The following is a 27894-nucleotide window of genomic DNA, read 5'->3' on the forward strand; positions in this document are numbered from 1 at the left end:
CACGTCAACGCAAAATCGTGACAAAGACGGCATTTGACGTCGATCGTTTTTTGATGAAAATCTACTTACTGAAAAACTCCCCACTTTTAGGTTAGCATTATTTATTCACAAAACTAAGTTTTACCCCCGTGGCGTCAGTGGCACGGCAAATGGATGTGCCGTTTGGCGTTCAAAAGGTTAAAAGTACTTTTTAGGTTGGTGTTGTGATATATTAAACTTTAACCCTCAGATAAGGCGAATCACATCACCAGGGACTTTACTTTTTTTCTCTAGCTACCTACTCCACCTAATCCTACCTATCTGCCTAAATCTGCTTGATCTGCTTGAGGACTAGAAAGACTCAAATCCATGTAAATGCAGTAAGCATTTAGTTCTAGTACTTAAGCTTGCAATTAAACACTAAGTCGCTTGCTTACTAAAAGTTACTTAAGTCATTTGATTTCTAAGGTACTTAATAAGCATATTGAGGAATCCCCTTAGCTTTATCAATTAAGTATCATATTGTATTAGATAAGAAGTTTATTGCTGTTTCCATCTTTCTGAATCGGAGTTAAGGAAAAGAACGATAACTACTGTTTACTCCCGGGTTTGTTTGCTTTGTTTAAAAATAAATAAAATCAATTTAGTTTTATAAAAAAACAGCACACAAGTAATACAGTATTTAGGTACAAAAAAGACAAAGACACTTGTAAACTTAGCTTACAACTCTTACTTTTAAAGTAAGTAGGGGAGACTTGGTAACCTAAATTATAAAACCATATAAATAATTCATTGCCAATAAACTAAAAATATAACTGTCCTAAAGGAACCAATTGCTGTTAAGTATGTTCTGATTTTGACAACGTGGCAGACTTTGCATTGCTAGTTTAGATCTAGGTATTTTAAATTTAATATTTCTTTATAATTTGGGTGACCAAGTCTCCCCTAGGATCAAACCTCCCCTAAGTAACTAAATGGATTTTTAAATCTTTTAAGTTGATTCGTTCTTTCTTTCCAGTTTATGATGAAAATATTCACAAAACATTGCGAAATATTTATCAGGTATTGTGACTTAATATATTTCTTAATATTATAATTGTTATTGTAGGTACCTACAGATTAATGACACTTAACTCAATGATAAGGAGATAGTGCATTGTTTAAATAGGAAACTGATTGCAATCTAATGTCAGTGTGGCGTGAAAATAGCTAGTTGAAAATGTACTCAATGCTACTCGGTAAGTACCTACATTTTTTTTGTATAGGTATATATACATACCTATACTCAAGGAGATTTTGCATTTGTAAGACAAACATTAGAATTCTTAGGCTAGGTTTGACTAATGGTGTCAGTCCAAGCACACCTCTGTGTCAATCAAGGCCCACCCTCACTACTACCTCTCTAGTTAGCCGGCTACAATACAAGAGCCCTTACGGGCCGATTTTTTTGTTAGATTGGGATACAATTTGCCTGAATTTAAAGAGCTAATTCTGGGCACAATAAATACAAACATATCCCAAAAAAAACTACGAAATTTTCCGTTTAGTTACGACAACAGTACCTATCAAACTTTCTCGTAATATGTGAGAAGATTTTCTAAGAAAAGCGGGTTCAGGTTGCGCTAGGGGCTCGAGTCTAGTTAATATAAACTAGTTAAGTACCTATTAATGTAGGCTCTGGCCCTGTGGCAATTACGTAACCGAACTTTACAGCAATCTATTTCTCAGTGTTCTTCCTCGCCGCGTCAGCGCTTGGCGCAGAGTGCCCACCAGACGGCTCTCCGTTCTTCAACATCGCGCATGAAACCGACTGTTCTAAGTTCTACACGTGTGCCCATGGCGTGCCTGTGCTACAAACCTGCCCTGATGGCACTCACTTCAGTCCCATGCACTTGGTAAGTCCTTAGGGCTCCTCATTCTTCAACCTCCCGCATGAAACCGACTGTTCTAAGTTCTACACGTGTGCCCATGGCGTGCCTGTGCTACAAACCTGCCCTGATGGCACTCACTTCAGTCCCATGCACTTGGTAAGTCCTTAGGGCTCCTCATTCTTCAACCTCCCGCATGAAACCGACTGTTCTAAGTTCTACACGTGTGCCCATGGCGTGCCTGTGCTACAAACCTGCCCTGATGGCACTCACTTCAGTCCCATGCACTTGGTAAGTCCTTATAGCTCCTCATTCTTCAACCACCCGCATGAAACCGACTGTTCTAAGTTCTACACGTGTGCCCATGGTGTCCCCGTGCTTCAAACCTGTCCTGATGGGACTCACTTCAGCCCCATGCACTTGGTAAGTCCTTATAGCTCCTCATTCTTCAACCACCCGCATGAAACCGACTGTTCTAAGTTCTACACGTGTGCCCATGGCGTGCCTGTGCTACAAACCTGCCCTGATGGCACTAACTTCAGCCCCATACACTTGGTAAGTCCTTAGAGCTTCTCATTCTTCAACCACCCGCATGAAACCGACTGTTATAAGTTCTACACGTGTGCCCATGGCGTGCCTGTGCTACAAACCTGCCCTGATGGGACTCACTTCAGCCCCATGCACTTGGTAAGTCCTTATAGCTCCTCATTCTTCAACCACCCGCATAAAACCGACTGTTCTAAGTTCTACACGTGTGCCCATGGCGTGCCTGTGCTACAAACCTGCCCTTTATTCTTTATTCTTTATTCAGGTAAACACTAAGTATAAGTTTACAGCTATAGCCAAGACACTTATACTGTTAATACATATGTAGTCAGTCCCTTATGGGACTCACTTCAGCCCCATGCACTTGGTAAGTCCGTTAGGGCTCATAATGCTTCCCCATCTGCTGTTACAAGCCCATTGGAATCTTGTGCTACAAAAACCTATCCTGATGGCACGCACTTGGAAAGTTCGTAGAGTTCTCCTTTTATTCCGCATAGGTAAGAGTGCTCTAAGTTCTACATCAGTTCCATGGGAATCTGGTGCTGGAGAACTGGCCTAATGGAGCACACTTCATGTAAATGAATGTGTAAAGTTGGCTCAGCTCACATCTCATTCACGATTTTATATAGTACCGTAAAACTTAAGAGAAGGAAAAGGTTTGTCTAGTCGAGTGCGCAGTTATTACTTTGATAAGCTTACCACTTCCAAGCACTTACCTGCCACTTTGATAAGCTTACCACTTCCAAGTACTTACCTACCACTTTGATAAGCTTACCACTTCCAAGCACTTACCTGCCACTTTGACAAGTCATTACCACTTCCAAGCACTTAGCGATTATTTGACCGTAGCTACTTAATTTAAAGCATCCCTTGATTGCCGTTTCCAAGTGCAAAAACGTGACAGATAAGACCAGTGACACATAGAACCCTCGGCAACGTTATCATAACCTTGTACTTATAACAAACAGAAAACCGCTGCTGAATCGGTTGATCCGTTTTCGAAATGGAAAACATTTATTTGTATAAGTTATTTAGCATTAATATCTTTATCAAATATCATCATCATTAGGCCTTGTAGATCTTTACAGCCCTAGTAGCACGGTAGCATTTTTATCATTTATCACCATGTCTGTCACGTTCTAACAAATATGAAAGTGCGAAAGTGACGGGCATAGTGATAGTCGATAAAAATGGATCCGTGCTGAGCCCGCAGATGATTTATTATCTCTATCTATCTAACCCGATCCTTTAAACGTCGAGCAACATCTCCCTTGACACAGAGCATAACACGACAAAGACCACTGACTGTTTATCAAATATCCCTCATAATTTCTTTATCAACTGTTTTTATCCTAATGCAGGTATGTCAAGACCCCGTGTTCGCCGGCTGCAACAACACCCTCCCAGCGCTGTGTCCGGACTGGAGCATGCTCCCCAGACCGCACCCTGACACGTGCAGCAAGTTCATCGTTTGCCAATACGGCACCGTTCACGTGTTCGACTGCCCGGCGGGGTTAGAATTCAACGCTGAACTGCTGGTAAGAGAATGTTTACATCTCTGCCTCTCATTGTGCCTAAAGCAGAGGTCTCCTTACCACACCCGGCCCGCGTTGTGTCCGGACTGGAGTCTCTTCCCCAGGCTACACTGAGTTAGAATTCAACGCTGAACTGCTGGTAAGAGAATGTTTACATCTCTGCCTCTCATTGTGCCTAAAGCAGAGGTCTCTTCACCACACCCGGCCCGCGTTGTGTCCGGACTGGAGTCTCTTCCCCAGGCTACACTGAGTTAGAATTCAACGCTGAACTGCTGGTAAGAGAATGTTTACATCTCTGCCTCTCATTGTGCCTAAAGCAGAGGTCTCTTCACCACACCCGGCCCGCGTTGTGTCCGGACTGGAGTCTCTTACCCAGGCTACACTGAGTTAGAATTCAACGCTGAACTGCTGGTAAGAGAATGTTTACATCTCTGCCTCTCATTGTGCCTAAAGCAGAGGTCTCTTCACCACACCCGGCCCGCGTTGTGTCCGGACTGGAGTCTCTTACCCAGGCTACACTGAGTTAGGATTCAACGCTGAACTGCTGGTAAGAGAATGTTTATCTCTACCTCTCAAGTTTTGGGCCTACAGCAGGAAGTCCCCTCTTGACTGAACCACTTTATAAGGTTACATCTGTACCTCTCGTTGTGCCTAGAGCAGGGGTCTCCCGACGACACCCGGCCTGAGCTGTGTCCGGACTGGAACATCCTTCCAAGGCCGCACCTTGACTCCTGCAACAAGTTCATAGTTGGCCAGTATGACACCGTTTATATATTGGACTGTAGGTAATGCAAGGTTCGAATTAAACGCGGAACTTCTAGTTCTGGTAAGAGAACGTTTACATCTCTACCTCTCGTTGTGCCTAGAGCAGGGGTCCCCCTTCACTGAACCACATTTATGAGGTTATAGTGATGATTTTGGTAACTTACCTACTAACTCATCTATCTAATACCTAAGCTTACACGGCTTTGTCAGGGTCTAACGTATACATGTTTGTAGGAATGCGTGTGGCCTGCCGAATCTAACTGCAATGCTTCACAAGCTTCATCAGACAAACCTTCAACGGACTCGTCTCAAAATGGCGCCGAACAAAATGGCGACCAACAAGATGGTGGATCACAAAATGGCGGGCAACAAGATGGCGGATCAGAAGTAGGGTGTCAGCAAGGAGACCTGTCAAAGCATGAAGATTGCAGCAAATATAACGTTTGCAATAGTGGCGTTCAAGTAGCCATGGACTGCCCGGCGGGTTTGCAATGGAACTCTGAACTCTCGGTAAGCATACAATATACTATAGTTTTGATAATTTTGATAGTTTTAATTCAAGTCTGGACACTTATTTCTATTTGGCTGGTTTGTATGTCATACCTATATCATTTACATGTTTTAGATATGCTATTTAGTATACCTATGCCATATTATATATATGTCCACTTAAGTATAAAGACAGTGCTCTGATGATCTCCATGTTCCGTTTTAAGAAGTTTTTACTTGGGTACTTTAATAACCCATTTTCTTAATTCCAGTTTTGTGATTGGCCAGCATCAGCCGGGTGTCAATAAAAAATAGGCGTTTTCTACAAATAATTTTATGTCTCCAAAATAAAAAAAATATAAAAAGACAAAACACAGTTTTCATTTATATTTCATATTCGATAACTATTACTTATTGAAATTCAACTTTCTTAACAATGGAGGAGAAAAGGGTAGGTAGTAATTATAGTAGGTAAGTTAAAAAAATTTTAGGCAACTAGGTATCTCAAAATGTTACAAAAAATGGAACCACCTTTTAAAACCACGTTTTCTGAAGTATTCATGTCACGTTTTCTCATCTACTTAAAGATACACTCTTCTTGTTCTCTCTTGGGGTCTTTCTTATTCTGTCTTGGGTTTGAACAAGTCCGGGTCGGGGACAGCCTTCTGCTCGAAGGGGTAGTAGGGGTGGTCCTGCCAGAAGCTAGGCCAGACCGTGCGGTAGTTCTTGTTGAAGCCACCTGAAATTAGATACAATTTTTAGATAGATAATAGATGAATCAACTCTGTTGAATGTTTCTATAATGAGCTACCTAAAAATGAAAAAAAAAAACAGTTATTAATCGAGATTAAACTTTCGTGAGACATATTTTAAACTGTTTAGACGACAACGGTTTCACTCACTTGAATTCTGCAGCCGCTAGCCGCCGCGAGCATTCGAGCCTGAGGAAGGACCCCCGAAGGGCCCGAAACATGTAGCGACTAAAACTTCAAGTGAGTGAACCCGTTGTTGTCTAAAGTTCTAAACAGTTTAAAACAGTTATTGTTTGAAAATATCACTCTTTGTCTATTTTTTTGAGGAACTTACTCCTAAAACCTTTTTGGGTGTGATTATTTTAGGAATGTTGGCAGTATGAAAATTATAAGTTGTTTGCGTCCTTTTGGCGCTATTTAAATAAAACAAATGTTAAATTAAATTACCATTTTTAATGGTATTCAATGAGTACAATATATAAGGTTCTTTGTCTAGGACACGCGCGATGGGTACGGTGGTTAGAATGCAAGAGAGTGATGCTTGCGGCGCGCTGCCTGGAGATGCGTTGCATAGGCGAAACTCTGGCGCCAGCATCGCGCTTTCTGGTTGGCCGCTGACCTCGCCGTGCATGTTGGCATCCTGGAGATGCAGGGCTGCGTTCTAACACATCATTGGTTGGCTCGAAGGTGGCGGTGCTGCCAACAGCGCTAACATAAGTCAACTATTTTTATAATTTTCACCTCAGAATTTTCCCGCCAAGTCACCGAAGTGTCAAAACTGAAATTGAACTTTATGCATATGCACGTAGGTCTATGTTGCTCTGTGATATGTGACCGATTAATCGGTCTTTGGCGTTGAACCTACGGTGCGGATATATCGGTCATTGGCGTCCAAAAGGTTAAGAAAAGATCGTTCACAATCCAGTAAAAGGGTGGAAGCCTAAGAAAGTGGTAAACTTACTCAGGATCTGCATATCTTCGGGAGTCAGGGTGAAGTCGAAGATATCGATGTTTTGTTCGATTCTGGGCTTGTTAACAGATTTCGGGATGGGTGCTACTCCTGTTTGCACCTGAAAAAAGAAGTCTTTGGTGATTAAAGTTTCGGCAGGTCGGAGTGCATACATAGCCCAAGCCACTTTAAATTTATATACTGGTGTTCGTCTGTATATTAATGAAAGGTTTAATAATTGGTCTTTCTTGTAAGTTTCCTAATTACTAGAGAGAAGAAGTCTGCACAGATTTTGATAGCATACGCAGTGCGAGTGTTACTGAAGTGTTATTTTATTTATATAGTGTGTCAAAGGACTGTCTCATTCCAAACATAGACAGAGAGAATCATACTATCTTTGTCTTACACTAGTACTAGGACCCAAAAGAAAAGGATTTGTATAGTTTTTTTTTGTTCATAGGAACAGTAAATAGTTACTGACAAATTGGTTTGACCAGCTATACGTCATAATTCCATAGAAGTATGTCGTTTAAAATAACACTTGGACTAGCTGCGTGTGATGTCAGGATCGTTGTAGACCTATCTTGGCCTATCTCTAGATATGAATTGCATCCTGCCTGGCCGTAGTTTAGCAGAGGTTGGTTTTGCCTATAAATCTAAACATAACCATGATACTAGGACTTTTTATACGGATCGGCCTCAAATATTGAACACTTACCAAATATCTCAGCACGATTTGTGCAGCACTCTTTTTGTATTTAGTAGCCATTGCCTTGAGTGTGGGGTCGCTGGCGCGCGGCGGCGGCGGACCCTCGTCAGCGCTGCACATAAAAGGATATGATATTTCAAAAATCGGATGGGCAATTGGGCACTAGAGCCAGCATATTATGGGGTATAGTGAAAAAATGTGAAAGCGCAACCATAAGCCCTTACTACACGGTCGCCGACAAGCCTTCTAACCGTCTGTCCTTGGTCAGTTTTGAGCCCTTGCTACACGGTCGCCGACAAGCCTTCTAACCGTCTGTCCCAGGGTTGGGCAAAATACTGGCTTCCACGTATTTGAAATACAAATTACAAAATACATTTTTAAAAGTATTTGAAATACAAAATACAAACTACTTTGGTGACGGGTATTTGAAATACAAAATACAAATTACAGTGTTTAAAATAATGTATTTCAATTACAAAATATACCTTTATTTATTTTTTTGTTTAGCATTTAGTTTTAACGTTAACGAATATCCTTTCATATAAACTTATAGGGTCATTGCGCTAGTTTTCGTCCAGCTCTAGTTTACGTCCACTTGACGAAATTTGAATATATACCTACATTCCTGCACAAATTTGGACTGATTTCAATCCTTATGTCTAAGGCGTCTAAGCAATATATCTGTCTACATATAACAATGATATTTCGCAAAAAGGAAGCGCTGGTGGCCTAGCGGTAAGAGCGTGCGACTTGCAATCCGGAGGTCGCGAGTTCGAACCCCGGCTCGAACCAATGAGTTTTTCGGAACTATGTACGAAATATCATTTGATATTTACCAGTCGCTTTTCGGTGAAGGAAAACATCGTGAGGAAACCGGACTAATTCCAATTACGGCCCTAGTTTACCCTCTGGGTTGGAAGGTCAGATGGCAGTCGCTATCGTAAAAACTAGTGCCAACGCCAATTACTGGGATTAGTTTCCAAGCGGACCCCAGGCTCCCATGAGCCGTGGCAAAATGCCGGGACAACGCGAGGAAGATGAAGATTTCGCAAAAAGTAGTAAATTAAAAATGAAATATATATTTGATAATCCGTCAAGTCGTCGAAAACTAGTGCATGGACGGAAACTACTGCAATGACCCTATCCCCTATATTTAAACGAAAAGTTCCACGCAGAAGTTGACCTAATATAGATCCAGTATCCAGCCAATGAAAATTGTATCTCGGCTGGATCGGAGGTTCGCGGTTGGCTCACAGCTTGTGCGAGAGATTAGACATTTTAGGATTATAGAATTTAATAAAATGTATTTATAGAAATGTATTTTGAAGCTTGAAGTATTTGAAATACAAAATACTAAATACATGTGAGTGCAGTATTTGAAATACCAAATACTAAATACTTTTGAGGTAGTATTTGAAATACAAATACAAAATACTAATTTGTATTTCAAATACGTATTTCAAATACATGTAATTGAAATACTGCCCAACCCTGGTCTGTCCTTGGTCTGACCTTGGTCAGTTTTGAGCCCTTGCTACACGGTCGCCGACAAGCCTTCTAACCGTCTGTCCTTGGTCTGACCTTGGTCAGTTTTGAGCCCTTGCTACACGGTCGCCGACAAGCCTTCTAACCGTCTGTCCTTGGTCTGACCTTGGTCAGTTTTGAGCCCTTGCTACACGGTCGCCGACAAGCCTTCTAACCGTCTGTCCTTGGTCTGACCTTGGTCAGTTCATTAAGATGTACGTACGTTCGTAAGTAATCTATAAACAGTAAACTTAATTTACTGCTTGGTTCGATAGGCTCATATGGAACTGTATAAAGCTGCAATTTCAAATGTTTTAAACGATTTTTTTCCTCAGTGTACCCCGGCACACACTCGACGAGTGGTATGGGAAGTAGTGAAGGAAGTATGGCGGCCGAGGACGAGTAGCGCGGCCACACTACGTCTCTGCTTACTTCCCCCGCCACTTCCCACGCCACTTGTCGAGTATGTGGCCTAGGTTTACCTGAACAGGTTGCCGAAAGGCGTGTACGCCATCACTGCTATGTTGTGACGTTGGCAGTATTGGAGTATGTCGTTTTGGGCGAGGTTGAGGTTCACCTGAAAGAGAATAACGTAGCATCTTTAAGTTAACTTTGCACCGACTTGAATACAATACAACAAAGTGGGGTCGTTATGAACGTCTTATTTTTATAGAAATTAGACATGACATTGTTACACTTTGTCATTGTAAGTGCACTTCAGCTAGCTTGGTTCGAGACTTTGAACTGATCGTTATGACGCTGTAGGCACCTACTATTCGAAAATTTCAAGCAAGTGTATCAATGGTGTTTCGGCCATTTGGGAGTGGATGCTGCCCTTGCTCGTGTCATGAGACGCACGCAGAGGCAGCACCCGCAAGGCTGTAAGGAGGGTGTAGTGAGAGTTGATGGAATCTAAAATGAAATAGGCTACTAGGTGAAAGCGATGGATTTAATACTGGGCCTCTTGTTATTAATATTTATTTATCTTATTATAATAAATGTCCTAAAGCATTCTCAAGCCTTATATCCACTACACCACTCTGCCAGCCCTGGCCATTAAAGGTTTCATACCTCGACTTGAAGTATCGACGGTTTGGTCTCGCAGTTGGCCAACAGCCGATCCATCTGGCTGATGTTGAAGTTGGATATTCCGATTGACCTCGCCAGCCCCAGTTTCTTGGTCTGCTCCATCTGTCTCCAGGTATCTAGGTAGTCTATCACTTCGTACTGTTTGTGGTCTGGCTGGAAATTCATTCAAAATGGAGATTTTTACTGTCGCTTAAAAATTAAAATATCCTTCAAAAAATTCCGATTTGCACAGCAGAATGCTGTACTGGCCATTGAAATAGTTTTATTTTAAAGCCTGACCAGTAATGTAACATGATCATTGTCAAGAGGGCGCTGTTATTCTCATGTATAGGGTGACAGTTCAGTATAGCATGAACAAATTAGTTCCAGTGAAATTCCGCAACATGGCGCGTGATCATGTATTCCTGGTCAGGCTTTACCTGACTTTACCTATTTCTGTTTAGGAGTTAAAACTAACGTTACTCTTAAACTTAAGGGCATTAGCAGCAGTACAGATTTTATTCTAAACCTTGTAAAAGTACCTGCTTTTCTTTACCAGTTGTCACTTAGGAACATCAATACATTAAATTTGGTCCTTCGCAATAAACAACTGAGCTATCGAAACTGCACGCGTGGCTCACTCCGCGATTTCGTCGCGTCGCTACTAACAATAAGTACCTACAAGTACATGCGGCCCACACCAATTTTGGTGTCTAGCCATAGTAGGTAGTTGCTGCGCACCGCTACGGAACGGACGCCTGCTCGCGCTTGCGCCACCTAGCGGTCATATCTGTCGTAATAGACGCGTTTTGTGGATGAATCTCCTGTACCATTGTACATTTATTCTGTGCTTACAGTGAACGATACCGGGTTGTGAATCAGGTACAGATCGACATAGCTCATGTTGAGGCGTTCCAGAGACTTCCTCAGTGCGCCCACGACGTCTCTTTTCTCGTTGGCGCCCAACTGAAATTAAATACGTTAATATTTATAGTTTTTAATTTTTAAATGGAGTCCCTTTGTTTCCCATAAAGATTTAAGTGATAGTAATGTATTGTTTGTCATATTATCATTAGTCCTAAAGGCTAAAACTGAAACCTTTAACTTTTCAGGATTTTTGGAAGGTTATCCTATAGATAGGTTAGGTTAGGTTTGTTTTATGGCAATCCGATGACGCGTTTCTGTACCAAATAAATTATGACTAACGAAAATGCGGGCGAACAATACATTACGGGCAAGTTGATCAGGTAAAATATTTAGGCCTTACATTCGACTCCACCTTACCATAGAATTTAAATAAAGAAGATGAAGATGGTTAAAGTTTGTCGAAACTTCCAAAAGTTTAAAGTAGAATTATTTATCTCATTAGGTACCTCACGCTCACTCCACGATTTCGTCGCTTTGCTACAGGTAGCTAAAAGTACATCCGTTCGGCCCCAATTTTGGGGAAAGCCATAAGCCGCGCGTGGCGCTGTCGCCACCTAGCGGCCATATCTGTCCTGATCGTAACAGACGCGTTTTGTTAGAGAGTGAGTCTTCTGTACTTAGTACTATTATTTATTCTGTGCCTGTATACGATTTTATAAACATGAATTTTACTTAAGAGCATCCCGCCTTAAATTCCATCATCATCATTCGCCGTAAACCAATCGTAGGTATGACTAACTATTAACCTATCGAGTACAGACAGACGCCACTATTACCTTTGTAACTAGGAAAACGTGTTCCCTAGGAACGGTCGAATTCTTGACGCCTCTTCCGACCTGCACCTCATTGTTGTAGGCCGATGCTGTATCTATCATCCTAAAATTGAACACAAAGCTTAGTTTAATTTTTAATTTATGTAGGGTCATTGCGCTATTTTCCGTCCATGTTCTAGTTTTCGTCCACTTGACGGATTAGCAAATAATTACCGTAAAACGGGGTGAGTAGGTTTCGCGGGGAGAGGTGGGTTATGAATGGGGAGAGAAGGTTTGAGAGGGGGTGAGAAGGGATTTTAAGGATTTTTAGGTACTGCTACAAAAATAATGTATTCCAATTTAAAATGGTGCTATAGTAATACGCATAATAAAAAAAAATCGATCCAACAATCTTCCAATATCACCTTTGTATGAAAACCCCTCTCACCCCAAATACGAGGGACTACGGGGTGAGATGGGATTTCCTGTTTATCGTCAAAGTTATGAAATGGAACTACCCAAAATAAAATAAAAACTAAACTACAAACGTCCGGAACACTTATTATATACACCATTCAGTTTTCTTTCATTAGGGCGAGCGAAGCGAGCCCTATCACTATTCGACAAACTATGCATTCTTGTGGTACACTTTACGGAAAAACTATCGCACTTATAGGTTTGAAATTTAACATAGTAATTTAAATTCATGTCTAGATGTGTTATCAAACATAAAAATATCATTTTATCAACTTAATAAAATAAAATAAAGGAATAACACTTTGTATGACTACTAGCGCCATCTGTTAGAAAAAATATGAATTAAAATTCGTGTCAATGTACTATGTGTTAACAACGATGAATACAAAAAAACCGGCCAAGTGCGAGTCGGACTCGCGCACGGAGGGTTCCGCACCATCAATAAAAAATAGAGCAAAAAAATCGTGTTTGTAGTATGGGAGCCCCCCTTAAATATTTATTTTATTTTATTTTTTAGTATTTGTTGTTATAGAGGCAACAGAGATACATCATTTGTGAAAATTTCAACAGTCTAGCTATCGCGGTTCATGAGATACAGCATGGTGACAGACGGACGGACGGACGGTCGGACGGATGGACGGATGGACGGACGGACAGCGAAGTCTTAGTAATAGGGTCCCGTTTTTTACCCTTTGGGTACGGAACCCTAAAAAGGGTTAAATTTTTGGATTCAGACCCATTTCGCTTCGCTCGGTTTGATTCCCAATTTAGCAATTAAGTTTCTCTGAATACTGGAACAATAATCTTGCTGTATATTTGTGGCAGTCGGATCGTATAATCCGCCGTATTACATTACGGCTAGCCGTTTTCAAAAACGGGCGTTTTGAAATGCGGCTGAATGAGAATCCGCCGGAATGTATTCGGCGCCATACGTTCTTCAACACGGCTAGCCGTAATGTAATACAGCGAGTCATTAGCCGCCGCTTTGACAGTTTTTAGTTCCCATTTTTAACACTCGTGGCGCTGCCTGACATAACAACAACAAACTATGAATAAAAAAAACCGGCCAAGTGCGAGTCGGACTCGCGCACGGAGGGTTCCGCACCATCAACAAAAACTAGAGCAAAACAAGCAAAAAAACGGTCACCCATCCAAGTACTGACCCCTCCCGACGTTGCTTAACTTCGGTCAAAAATAGGGCTTGCAAATATTCGAAACTTTCAGATATTCGAATATTCGACTTTTTCTGACGACGTATTCGAATATTCGAATAATTATTCGAATATTATATATAAAAAATAAGAAAAGGAACGACAAATCGGTTTATTATCGTTTTATTCAAAAGCTTTTTACACATATTGCTAAAACTAATGATATTTGGCAGAAATCCACTTAATTGACTAGATTTTATCATCCTACTATTTATAAGATGCCCACATTTATAAAAACAAGTAAAACGCCAAAATTAGACGTATTTAATATTTCTAGATAAAACTTATTATAAATGCGTCGTTGCGTGAAATAATATAACTTTAACCATCCAAACACCTAGGTATGTAAGATATTTTTTTAGTGGGTAATTATTTTCCGATTTAAATTAACTTGTAACCACTCAGAGGCCTGTAAAAAGGCCTTTAATTTCATTGTATTTTGAATCTTTATTGACTTTATTTGTTTTGGCAAGTTATTATTCCTAATGGTCGGCTAATTATATAATATTGGAATATTTAAGGGAAAAAGTTAGTTGAGTACTGGGTGGATTATTCGTCAGCTAAAGGTGCATGGTTAGATTACCAAGTTGGGCAGGTTTGGTATGATTAAATTTGAGAATTGCGATAAGTGGCAAGGTTTAGACTTCAGAAATTCGCTTAACGTAGCGTATTTTTGCGCGAGGTAGCGCGTTAACGTATGTACTGAATAAACAGAATGACCCTTTAACTTAAAACTTACGCACCGTAAAAATAACATACTTTTTGATTTCGTTTTCTTTTAAATTGAGTTAGGTTTCACTGTATTCACGAAGTCTATCGAGAGGAATACAGTAAAAATATTATTTCCTTCGTATTTGGGTACCTACCGTTCCTCATTCCCTGTAAATACCCGTAAAACACACAGAAACTGTAACTACAGCGGATGACATAGATTTTTTTATAGGAATAAAAAATATTCGAATATTCGAAACCTGAGCGGCCGAATATTCGAATATCAAAACAGGTCGAATATTCGACAAATTCGAATATTCGAATATTCGAATTGCAAGCCCTAGTCAAAAATCACGTTTGTTGTATGGGAGCCCCACTTAAATCTTTATTTTATTCTGTTTTTAGTATTTGTTGTTATAGCGGCAACAGAAATACATCATCTGTGAAAATTTCAACTGTCTAGCTATCACGGTTCGTGAGATACAGCCTGGTGACAGACGGACGGACGGACGGACGGAGCGGAGTCTTAGTAATAGGGTCCCGTTTTTACTCTTTGGGTACGGAACCCTAAAAACGCTGGGGTGTCCATCAAATGTGGAGTTCGTCGAACTGTTTCTTTTCAAAAACATTTCCTTCGCAACTTAACTAGATGGAGCCCGGCCTCGCGGGGCTCCCATTTCTGAGCGGTTTGCCCTTCGGGCATCTGAAGCTATCTAACGAACCTAACCTACCTACCTATTGATTTAGTGAGACGTCCGTGAAAACATTACACTTTAGGGAAAAAAGCGTAGGTAGGTAAGTAGGTTAGGTTCGTTAGGTTAGGTAGCTTCAGATGCCCGAAGGGCAAACCGCCCAGAAATAGGAGCCCCGCAAATGCGGGGCTCCTATTTCTGGGCGGTTTCTATTTAAGTTGTGAAGGAAATGTTTTGGAAAAGAAACATGTAGTGCGGTGGGACCATAGTAAAAATAAATTAAATTGCAAACATTGTCAAACTCCGGTTACGTAGGCGACCGAAAGAACTGGTCACTCTATAATCTAAATAGTACTTAGATACGATGCGGCTACACGTAGGCCGCCTTATTGAAGTACGTATCGCAATGACAATCCGGCTAATCGTCGAACCGCCGCATTTCAAAACGCTCCTGTTTTTGAAAACGGCTAGCCGTAATGTAATACGGCGGATTATACGATCGGACTACGACATATTCACTGCGAAGGTCAATTTACTCATATGTTCTGTTCTGTGATGCCGATGAACTGATCAGTCATGTTATAATTCGACACGTCTTGATGAGCACTTGGGAGAGCAGTACGATAGAGCTGATGCTGAACCCTGGCTGTACCTAGCGGAACTCAGGTTTGGTGCAACATAGACACACACTGGGTTGGACATCCGACTCGTCATGTTGATAACTTGGTAGAGCAGTACCCAAGATAGCTGATGCTGAACCCTGGCAATACCTAGTGGAGCTCGGGTTTAATACAACATATGCACACGCTGTTTTAGTCATCGGACTCGTCTTGATGAGCACTTAGGAGAGTAGTACCCAAGATAGAGCTGATGCTGAACCCTGGCTGTACCTAGTGGAACTTAGGTTTGGTGCAACATAGGCAAACGCTGTTTTAGTCATCCGACACGTCTTGATGGGCATTTGGCAGAGCAGTACCCAAGATAGAGCTGATGAGCTGATGGTAAACCCAGGCTGTACCTACTGGAACTCAGGTTTGGTGCAACATAGATACACGCTGTTTTGGACATCCGACTCGTCAGAATGAGCACTTGGGAGAGCAATACCCAAGATAGAGCTGATGCTGAACCCTGGCAGTACCTATGAGAAGTCAGGTTTGGTGCACCATAGGCAAACGCTGTTTTGGTCATCCGACTCGTTTTTTTTGAGCACTTGGGAGATACCCAAAATAGAGCTGTAGCTGAACCCTGGCAGTATTTAGTGGAACTCAGGTTTGCAATATAGGCACACGATGTTTTGGACATCCGACTCGTCTTGATGAGCACTTAGGAGAGTAGTACCCAAGATAGAGCTGATGCTGAACCAGGGTTCAGGGTTCAGGGTTCAGGGTTCAGTCGGGTGTCCAAAACAGCGTGTGTCTATGTTGCACCAAACCCGAGGCAGGGCAGTACCTAGTGGAACTCGGGTTTGGTGCAACATAGACACACGCTGTTTTGGACACCCGACTCGTCATGATGATCACTTGGTAGAGTAGTACCCAAGGTAGCTGATGCTGAACACTGGCAGTAGGTACCTAGTAGAGCTCGGGTTTTATACAATATAGGCTCACTCTGTTTTGGTCATCCGACTCGTCTTTTTGAGCACTTAGGAGATACTCACGATATAGCTGTAGCTGAACCCTGGCAGTATTTAATAGAACTCACGTTTGTTGCAACATAGGCACACGCTATTTTGGTCATCTCACTCGTCTTGATGAGCACTTAAGAGAGCAAATTATACATAAGTTTATGTGCGGAGCAGCATGATTACCGCCAGTAGGTGTCCAGACGGGATAGTTTTACGCTCAATTGTGTGGTGTGGACGCATAAATAAATTCAAGGACATTGGCTCGCTGACCCAACATTGCCAGAAAAGAAAAGCCAGTTGGCTTCCTTACAAGAAGTACTGGGCGACCGTGTAGGATGTAATAAGGGCTTATGAAATTGTATATTACGTGTGGATGATATTGGCAATTTGATTTTGTCGTCTGGACACGTTTTTAATGGACAAAGTAAAAGTTGTATTAGACAGGCGTACCGGACAGCGACCGGGGGCCAATTAGTAGGTATATTTCTTTCTTGCTCTCACTTATAACGGACATTACTTACCCACTCGATTGAACATGGAACAAGCCTCGGACTGGATCAAAGTCGCGGTCCGGTACGTTTAGGTAGAAAAACTCCGCGAGCCCTTACAAAGCTCTGCTTTTTGCTAGTATGTAAAAATAAAATGTTATCGAGTATTCATTAAATACCTACCTAAGGTCTGTGCGAAAAGAAAAGAGTCGTAGACTGTATTGGATTTCATACATATCACGACTCTCTTTCCGCACAGACTCTATATATTGTAAAACTATATAACGGTGACGCGGTGGGCAAAGTTATATACATTTACGGTATTGTATGCCTATGTAGATCGAATGATAGTTTTTGCCTACCTACCTGTACCCGTCGTCAAGTGCCCAGGACACGGCATTTTCCACCTCCAGGCTTTTTGCTTCCTTCTGTCCATTCTGTGAATAATAATTAATAATCTAAATGTTATGCGAGTAGAATAATCGTTGAAATTGAACGATATTTTTTTGGTAAATTCCCTTGTTTCTTTTTTTAGGGTACCGTACCAAAAAGGTACAAAAGGTACCTACCTATGGTGCGACTCTATCCGTCTGTCTAGCTATCTCAGCTATCGATTTGAAATTTGGAATAGTTATTTCACTTATTTCTTCTAGTATGTGTGATTAACTGATTAAAATTAAGGCTCAAGAATGTGTGGTTAAAATTAGGGGTTTTGTTTATTGTTTATTTATTTATTTCTCTAGTATTGAGTACTAGATTACCTGTATTGACCTATCCGTGTGTGTATCTGTGTCTATGTGTGTCTGTCTGGTCTATCTGTGTGACTTATTTAGTCTTACCTCGTCAAAACCGAGGAAGGTGCCAAGCCCCATAGCGGGCATGAAGTTGCCATCGTTCAGAGGGATCCTCGGGGCTTTGCCGCCATCTTTCTCGTCACATACCTGATAATAGCATGTAGGTAATTGTAAATAGGCAACGGACTGTACCAAGTAGTAGTAGTAGTAAACTCTTTATTGTACAAAAAGACATATTAAAAATAACATACAATTAGTAAGAAGTACAAAGGCGAACTTATCCCTTTGAGGGATCTCTTCCAGTTAACCTTTGAGTAGATGAGAGGATAAAGTTAAAAGAGGGTGACAAATGCAGCAAAATGTACAACAAGGTATCAGAAAGATAATGGATATAAATACATACAAAATGTATAGGATAAACATACTTGCATATACCTATATTACACAAAAAGGAAGTTCTTAGACTGGAATGCCGAAGCTAATTTAGCTGTACAGTTGCCATCAGTATATATCGGAGCGGCCAAGGTGCTCACAAATATCTGAACACGCCTCTATTGTCAAAGCGTTAGAATGCGTGTTCAGATATTTTTGAGCACTTCGGGCGCTCTGATGTATCTGACGATGGCGACTGTACTAAACTGGCTTATAATTAGGGTAGCCGGTGGGAATTGAAATCTAAGGACACTCCGCCACAGATAGCTAAAGAAATACCTATTAAATTAAGGTAATTAATTATTAATTAAGTACCTAGCTGTATTGTCAAAATTCAGTAGGTAGGGACCTGTACATATATAATGTAGGTATACGGATTATAAATGTTATAATATGTATTTTTGTAAAACTCACCGCCACAGCGAACAAGCCGGCCAGAGTTATAAACAACATGGCCACTCGAATACAGAAGCACAACTACAAACCTTACAGCCTTTCCATTAGGAGGTACAGGTAGTTAATTATGTTTAGTTTAGTTTTTGTTATTGCAGCGAGGTAAGGTTCGGATACGTGCTATAATTAATTTTCTTTTTCTTTCTGCGGTTATTATGTATGTTAACATTATGTACCTACTCATTAATGAACCTCCAGGTCTGTTTCTTAAGTATGTTAAGTACAGTACATTGTACTAAAAATCCATTTGCATTATGTGACTGTTTGTGTTCTAAATAAATTAAAAAAAGAGATATTAAATCGACTAGGCAATACAACAAATATGGATGCAAATCTGAAATAAATATTTTCAATTTCAATACTTCTTAGGGCCACTTGCACCATTCACTAACCCGGGGTTAACCGGTTAAACCTGGATTAATATGGTAACCAGTACAACGTGACACTGGGTTAACGGTTTAAATGCTTAACACCGGGTTAGTAAGATGGTGCAAGTGGCACTTATAGTCTGTCAAGCCATTTCCGTCAGTACAAAAAGCGGCAAATTTAAAAAATTTTGGCGGGAAGAGTTTATCGTTCTAGAGAAAATTTGAATTTCTTCCCTTTTTCTACTGACAAAGCTGTTTGACCAACTATATTAGTTTATCGGGTCAGGAGCACGATTCAGATTTAGCAACTTGTTACAGGTGTTAACTGGTTTCGATACGACCTTCAGAGGAAAGGGGGCGGCCGATTCTCCATACAAACGTAGTCCCCATTTTCCTCCCTGGATATTGACATTATGGAAAATATTTTTACATAATTTGATGTATATTAACCATAGGCAAGGCTACGTTTGACTGTTTTAGATTTATTGATTATTGTAAAAATTAGGAGCGAAAAACAGATTTCATACATTTTTTTAATGCTTCTAACTTACCTAAAGTCCGTCAACCAAATCTTGTCAGTAGTAAAAGGCGGCAAATTTGAAAAATCGCGGGTTAGCAACACTGTGTTCGAATAATTCCAAAATGCGTGTCATCTGTGTTTTATCTGTGGAATGTGGATCGTGAAATTCGTGAACGACAGCCGTCACCTTATTTGTTTTCATTTGGTTTTCATTCTGAATCGTTTCTGTTTCAAGAGATATTTCTGCTGTCACCATTAAATACCAATACATTAAATGAGAATAAGCAAAGCTAAGGGGCCTACAATGTACAATCATGCTCGTTGATGGTAAACATTACTAAAAATTGAGGTTATGATAAGTACATGGAAGAACTCTTTCGAACTTTTAAGATTATGTTCAGTTTTTTTGTTTTAGGGTTAAAAGGCATAAATAAAATTAAAACGTATGCCTAAATCTATCCAACAAGACCATAAATTGTGTCCTGGAAACCGTCCATAGGCTCACATGTCTAATATTTTCAGCAATCAGCTGTGACTATTTACAAAGATGCAATAGAATACTACAGAGTATTATGCTTGGTTGAAGTGACCCGGTAACATTGGTAACTTCATTATATTTTTTCAAATAATGACCTGAATTATAGTGTAAGCTAAAGTGACCCTTATCTTATTTACCTTTAAATTAAATAAACACCCAAATATCAGTTGTTTTATTTTCAATATGTAATCCTATTTTACAATATATACCAATCAAAAAAATTACACAGGTATGTCATATTCATCCAGAAGAGTACACTAATTTACATTAACAAGTGGCATATTATATTGTAAATAACAAATATATGCACTATCTAATTATCTGCATTTTGATATGATTTTATTTTAGTAAACTTAGAAGACATAGATAGGGAACAAAGAGAATATAAGCACTACGATAGGGAGTTGTTTTTGATATCTTCAAATTTGTTCATCATTTTGATTAACATTGTTTTAACATCGCTTTTAAATTGTCCGTCCGTTTCAAATTTTTTCAATAAACCGCGAGTGACAATTTGAATTGACGTACGCAGGGCGCGCTCAGCGGAAAAAAAAATTCTTTTGGTTCGACGTACATTGCTGCTTTTCTTAGCGCAATACTGCTCTTTCAGTGTTGCCCTACTTTAGTTTGCTTTACATTGCTACTGACAAGATTTGGTTGACGGACTATATATAATAATTAAAAATTCGAAATAAGTCAAACGTAAGGGCATGGCTGTAGCTGATATACAACGAATTGTATCAAAATATTTTTTTAAATACGAGTGCTATATATCCGAACGTATCTAATAAAATTCCTCAATATGATTGTCCAGAAACAAACATAAGATTGGCTAAGTTGCACAAATTAGAACTTTATTACATCTTCTTAAAGTCCAAGTACAATGCAGATTTATCATTGCTCCGTTTGATAAGTTACCGGTTTGGTCACTAGTTACTTAATAAAGATATAGAATATGTTAAACTTCTTAATTATAAAAAGACGTAAGCGCCTGACGTGTTGTATTGAGACCTGTCGTTTTGAGTTGAGCGGGCAGTTTTGAAGGCTATCTAGGCATAATTTATGCGCAAGTTTTTCTTAGGATTAAATTATTAAGGGCAAACCCACATTATAAGTAAAGTATGTAGTTTATTTTTATTCCGACAATTCGTTAATATTTTTGTACCATCACGCTTCGCAATTGTTCCGCCATTTAGGGTCCTAGCTAAATTGGTTGTTCAATACTTACGCTATAGAATTTCCAATTTAGCAAGAACCCTAAATGGCGTAACGATCCCGTGTGGTGTCTTTACCTACCATATTTCGTAACAATCAAATATTACGATTAGGAACCAGATCGCCTGAAGAACTAGAAGGTATTTTGATGATTTTGAATTTTTAGATAGGTAGGTCTAGGTATATGTCATAAAACCACTTCAGTATGTAAGTATGTATTAAGAAATATGTTTAACATAAAAATAGCTTAAATAGCGTGTCTAATGTATCTTTAACGCTACGTCTTACGTAAGCGAACAACTCGCGAACGCGAAGCGGCGCGGCGCGGCGCAGTGGGCCCACGGCGTTCGCGTTCTCAACGAGATCGCCCACGCAGGACACTTCTATAGGTATCAAAGGATTGATTCATCCCGCGCCGCATCGCTTCGCTTCGCGTTCGCGTGCTGTTCGCCTACGTAGTACGCTGCGTAAAACCTTGTGATACAGATAGTATTGTGATGCCGTTCCTAATCGATATCCTGATTTTTCCCATTCTTCCACGTAAGCAGCGCCTTCGGGACGGCACTGGGGGGAACGTCGTACTTCTCGAATGGGTAGTGGGAGTAGTTCTGCCAGAACGTCGGTCTGTTCGAGCGATAGTTGATGTCGAACTTCGCTAATGTGTCGAACTCCGCCTGCGACAGTTCGAAGTCGAAGATGGAGGCGTTCTCGACGACGCGGCTCGGGGTGACGGTTTTTGGGATGGTGATGATGCCGCGTTGGTACTGGAATGAAAGGGAAATAATTAGTTATAACGCCTAAATTTTGCGAGTTTAAGGGTCGGTTGCACCAAACCGCCGCTAAATCACCGTTCGCTAAATTTTATACACTGTGGATTGGCGTTGATCAGTCCGCTAAATGAGGTTGGTGCAACTGGCCCTAAATTGTTCGTCAAACTAAGATTTGAATGAATCAAATGAATCCGTACAAATATAGGCACACTTAACATGCATGGTAAAGCCAATATGCAGAACAAAAACCACTAATCCATTTAAATCTAATTAGAACCTTTCAAAAACCAAATAAATTCAAACAAACGAAGTTTATCCCACTTTACTATACAACAAGGATTAAATTAAAAATAGAAAAAAATTGTATGGTGGGCCTTACGAGGACATTTGAGTGACATTTGGTCTACTCAAACTAATTACAGGAAATTATTGATGACTAGCGACCCGCCCCGGGCTTCGCACGGTTTACACAAAACCTTAATAACAGAGTTATCTGAAACCTTCCTCAAGAATCACTCTAGTGATAGGTGAAAACGGTATGAAAATCCGTTCAATAGTTTTTGAGTTTATCGCGAACATACACACAAACAGATAGACGCGGCGGGGGACTTTGTTTAGGTAGTGATCTTACCAGGTATCTGAGCACGACTTGTGTGACAGACTTGTTATACTTCTTGGCAATAGCGACGAGGGTTGGGTCGTCCATCTTAGGTCCCTTGGCATCAGGGGCCGCACGGCTGGCGATCATGGCTCCGAAGGGCGCCCACGCGACAACCCTGATGTTTTGAGAGGTGCAGTAGTCGACCAGCTCCTTTTGGCCGAAGGCGAGGTTGAGCTGAGGGGAATAAGAATAAAGAACTTCTCACGATAGACCTTAGTTTTCTATAGAAAGCACCACGTCAGCCGTCATCGAAAATTAAGTGTCGAACGCCTCGGCCCGGCATCGGCAGGGCCCGGTCAGCGTGAGTCATCGTTAAGTAGGTATAACTTTGACATAGAAAATTCAGCTATAATGCTAGCGGAAGTTGGAAGAGCTACATATATAGAAATTATAGAAATCTATAAGTGTCCGTATAGATACTTCCCAAGACATATGATTCAGAAATGCTGTTTTCTTGGTCTCGTCAAAATATCTAATCCGGCAGAGCTGGTCTGATAAGTACATCCAATTGACGTAAAATAGACGTACAGTCAGCAGCAGAAGTTGCTAAGCGGGCGAGGCGTTCACAATTACCTTGACACGCTCTTATTCCCTTAACAATAAAGTCGCGTCAAGATCATTTTGAACATCTCGCCCGCTTAGCAACTTCTGCTGCTGACTGTACAACATTTTATGAAACAGCATTTTATGGGGATAGGAGCCTGGGGCTTGTAACACAAGTGGAAGTTCCTTTCTAACAAAAGCTGCCAAAAAGTTGCATCCGCCTGTAGGTATTACAAGTTACAAGCTTTTGAGAAACGGGTGCCTGAGGGACCCTTTTCATGATGATGGCGGTCTTACCTCGACTTGGTTGGTGACTGGCTTCACGTTGCTGTTGGCGATAAGGCGCTTCAGCTGGTCTACGTTAAAGTTTGAGACGCCGATGGAGCGCGTCAGACCCTTCTTCAGGACCGTCTCGAAGCCCCGCCAGGTCTCCAGGTAGTCGATGTTTTGGTCTACTCCTTCTTCCTGGAAATTTAAAAATTGTAGTGAGCTCTAAAACCAGCATTTACTAACGTAGACTAAAAAAACTGGGTCTAAGCCAGTCACGTCTACGGCAACGCAAGTACCATACCGCAGGCATTCGAATAGGTCGATTAAGCATAGCCACCCAGTGGATGTCAGAAAAAAGGCGTACCTAGGTGGGGCAGGCCCAAGTGGAGATGCAGGGACGATTTGGGTATCTTCCTTAACAGGACTCGATACCTGAAGATCAAGGAGTCATGGTCCAAAACTGGGATACTCATTCAATATGTTAACAGCTTGGCGATCAAACAAAAGCTGAAGAAAGGTATTAATTTGACGACTGGTCTGGCCTAGTGGCTAGTGACCCTGCCTGTTAAGCCGCGGTCCTGGGTTCGAATCCTGGTAAGGGCATTTATTTGTGTGATTAACACAGATATTTGTTCCTGAGTCTTGGGTGTTTTCTATGTATTTATGTATTTGTATATTATATATTTCGTTGTCTGAGTACCCACAACACAAGCCTTCTTGAGCTTACTGTGGGACTCAGTCAATCTGTGTAAGAAAGTCCTATAATATTTATTAATAATAATATTTAATTACAGCGTAGTTTTAGGATTCATAAGAGGATAACTAGTATAACTACTTATACTCACATTGAAAGCGCTGGTGGCCTAGCGGTCCATGCGACTTGCAATCCGGAGGTCGCGGGTTCGAACCCCGGCTCGTACCAATGAGTTTTTCGGAACTTATGTACGAAATATCATTTGATATTTACCAGTTCGCTTTTCGGTGAAGGAAAACATCGTGAGGAAACCGGACTAATCCCAATACGGGCCTAGTTTACCCTCTGGGTTGGAAGGTCAGGTGGCAGTCGCTTCCGTAAAAACTAGTGCCCACGTCAGTTACTGGGATTAGTTGCCAAGCGGACCCCAGGCTCCCATGAGCCGTGGCAAAATGCCGGGACAACGCGAGGAGGATGATGACTCACATTGAAGGAGAGCGGCCAGTGAATGAGCACCTGGTCCAAGTAATCGAGGCCTAGACGGTTCAGGGAGCCGCGCACAGACACCTCCACGTCGGCCTCGCGGCTGTACGTCTGCCACACCTGGACGTAAATGATAATTTTCATTGAACAGCTGGAAAGAGACCTAGGGAGTTCTGGTAATCAAACGGAGAGAATGAGGAATGTTGATGTGTTTGTGGGGATATTAGTGGCAATTAACAAGTTCTCTCTGGTAACGACTACGTCCTTTATCTTCTGTTGTATACTTCTGTTGACCAAATAAACCCCCTCATCCATCTGACACGAACACCCCCTACCGGCTTCAAAGAGCCTCGTCGCGTATGGTCCGCCCTTAACCGCTTTAGAACCGGAATTGGTGACTGTGCACACCACTGGCACAAATGGGGTTGGAGTGCCTCTCCTGCATGCGAGTGTGGACACGCAGACCAGACCATCGTACACATAGTGCTGGAATGTCCCCTCACAAGATATATGGGCCATGTGACTTCCGACACGATAGCATGTTAAGCTTGACCTTTTGTATCATAAATGATCAAGGAATCAACTTATTAATAATCTGGCCCTGATTTGCAGCTAGTTTTTGTAAACGCTACAGTCATCTTACCTTCCAACCCTGAACAAAACGGAAACTAAAGCTAGACCTCTTGGTCTATATCATGTGTATGAGAAACGTCACTGAATGCCCCGTTATATTGTACCTTAGTGGTGATGAACAAGTCCTCTCTCTTCACGACGCCATCTTGGATCTTCTTCTTTATAACCTGTCCTATTTCAGGCTCGATCCTGTACAGATGAGCCGTGTCGATGTGTCTGTAACCCACGTCGATGGCGTACGAGATGCAGTCCACCATCTTGTCCCACCCGGAATAGTCGAACTCTCCGTCCTTGGAGAAGCAAAATAAACTTCATCATTATCATTTCTTTAGCCTCCTTTCACCTTCTGCTGCGCATAGGCCTCTTGTCGTGTAAATAGCTTATTCTGACCCTGGGCTAGTCACATTCACGGGTTCTACCGCGAAAAACAAAAATCTAAATTACTTTATCTGCAATATCTGCATCTCTGTCACTCGAATAGGCAAGAGTCGAAATAAAATATTTTTAGCTTGTAAGATTTTTATTATTGTATGTATGTTAGTTTGCAAGGTATGTCTATCTATGGGCCTTAGTTGCCTGATAATAATGATATTTGATTTGATTTGATATACAATTTCGAAAATTTGACTAAGTAAACGCCATAACATGGAGCCCCATTAAGTGATGCCTTATTAGAGAGCTGTTTCAATTAAAATCAATTTGACGAGTTTGAGTTATCATGAAAATGAAAATGAAAATGAAAATGAAAATTTATTAATAACATTAGGTTACAAGTCAAATCAGCTGATGATCATCGTTTGTCCATCACTATGGAATAACGACGGATAGAGACAAACGACGATCATCAACTGATTAACGATGAATAAAGCCATTATTCTTTAATGGCTCCTCTACACGATGGGCCAGCGCCGGCCACTCCAAGGGATGCATTTATGCGTTAGAGGGAGCAAGTGATATTGCTATCTCATTCTACCGCATGGCTGCGTCCCTTAGAGTGGCCGGCGATGGCCCATCGTGTAGAGGAGCCATAAAATCATCGTCACATCATCATGCTTACCTCCGGGCGGAGACCGAGCCACGTGCCGTACCCCAGAGCTGGCATCTGGATGCCATTGTTGAGTGTGAACGTTGGGATGTTGACCTGGGAAATAATAGAAAACGTATGCAAATTAAGAGCAATAATTAGTTGCAACTATGTTTCTTGATAAGTGGGTACTTAGATCTTATCATCCAAGCAATCACGAATTTACGATTGGTCGAATAGTGGTCTCGCGAATGGCAGAAATCGCAACTAGGAAAAAACGATTTTCGGAAAATAGTACTACCACTCCTGACAGTAGCGCAGAATAAATAATAATACAGGAGGCAAACAGTTGGGTATGACTGGTATGAGTGTCTATTTATAAATACGGAACCGGCGACTCATTCATTCACATAAACACGCGCCGCGGAATATTGTATCAGGCGATATTGTTTGCGAATTGATACGACCAATGAAAAAGTTTAGTAAGTTAGTTAAATAGTTAAAAAGAAAAACTGCGTTGTATAGTTACCTATTTAGTTATTTCAAAATTAAGTGCCTATACAAATAGCCTTTAGTGAAGTTTAGTGGGAAATCAAATAACGAAATAATACAAATTTTTATATCGTTTAAAAATCATTGATAATCATGTAGGTACAAGGAATAAGTGAAATGGCCAGAAACAGTTTTATATAACTGATGCTGATTTTGTAAATATTGGTACAAATTTAACTTGTCTGTGTATTATGATAAGAATCTAATCTAAGTTACCTATATATATAGGTTTTCCGTTTTTTGGAAAAACGTTTTTTTCTGCTCTACAGCTGCGTACAGCACTAGCCAAGGTTTAAACTTTTACCAGTACCACCCACATCATAAAGGTTTTTTACGTTTTTGTGAATCATCACTATAGCTTAAAATTATTGTCATATTCATTATAATTTTATTACTATAGCTTTACTATAACATATTTAATTTTACAGCGCATTGGCGCCCCTAGCTGTATTGCTGTAAAATTATCCCTGAATAAATGTCAAATGATATTAAAACTGGTAAGCGCGCGTTTTCCTACTCATAGGAAAACTTTTATGTAAGTTTTAGTAAATAGACTCAGACAAGGATTGTTTAATACATGCAAAGTATTATGTTAGGTACATGTGAGTAAATAAATGTAACTTACCTTGGCCATGGTGCGTCCGCTGTCACCCGCAGCCGGCTTTAAACTACCGATAGAAGCGATAGCAAACACGAATGCGATATATGCGGTCACCATTTGTTTGGATTATTTAATAAACTGCCTCAGAATTTGAAAAATATTTCAAAGTATATACTATCTTTAAGCAAAAACTGAAGCAATATTTGTTAAGAGGTTGCTTCTATAGCTTGGATGAGTTATTTAATACTGATTTAGTCTAGTTATAGTGTATAAGTTG

The 27894-nt window shown here is 40.7% G+C and overlaps 3 protein-coding genes across 3 annotated transcripts; 1 reads left to right on the plus strand and 2 right to left on the minus strand.

The window, feature by feature from the left end:
- Positions 1-1195: 1195 nt before the first annotated feature.
- LOC134659155 (peritrophin-1-like) lies at positions 1196-5547 on the plus strand. The gene is made up of 5 exons (XM_063514783.1): positions 1196-1217; positions 1708-1874; positions 3755-3931; positions 4928-5203; positions 5455-5547. Exons 1-5 carry the CDS (start codon positions 1199-1201, stop codon positions 5488-5490), a joined length of 675 nt encoding a protein of 224 aa, XP_063370853.1. The 5' UTR covers positions 1196-1198; the 3' UTR covers positions 5491-5547.
- Positions 5548-5755: 208 nt separating this feature from the next.
- LOC134658953 (aldo-keto reductase AKR2E4-like) lies at positions 5756-18789 on the minus strand. The gene is made up of 10 exons (XM_063514559.1): positions 18707-18789; positions 17906-18007; positions 17433-17503; positions 11888-11987; positions 11040-11150; positions 10188-10358; positions 9599-9693; positions 7602-7704; positions 6896-7004; positions 5756-5921 (listed from the first exon to the last, which is right to left on the minus strand). Exons 1-10 carry the CDS (start codon positions 18743-18745, stop codon positions 5803-5805), a joined length of 1020 nt encoding a protein of 339 aa, XP_063370629.1. The 5' UTR covers positions 18746-18789; the 3' UTR covers positions 5756-5802.
- A 3103-nt stretch (positions 18790-21892) lies between these two features.
- LOC134659300 (aldo-keto reductase AKR2E4-like) lies at positions 21893-27675 on the minus strand. Its single transcript, XM_063514953.1, has 7 exons — positions 27642-27675; positions 26498-26581; positions 25545-25730; positions 24811-24927; positions 23658-23825; positions 22788-22991; positions 21893-22150 (listed from the first exon to the last, which is right to left on the minus strand). The coding sequence occupies exons 1-7, from the start codon at positions 27648-27650 to the stop codon at positions 21893-21895; spliced, it is 1026 nt and encodes a 341-aa protein (XP_063371023.1). The 5' UTR covers positions 27651-27675.
- Positions 27676-27894: the final 219 nt, after the last annotated feature.

The sequence above is a fragment of the Cydia amplana genome, chromosome 24 (assembly GCF_948474715.1).
Source record: "Cydia amplana chromosome 24, ilCydAmpl1.1, whole genome shotgun sequence".
Taxonomy (NCBI): Eukaryota; Metazoa; Arthropoda; class Insecta; order Lepidoptera; family Tortricidae; genus Cydia; species Cydia amplana.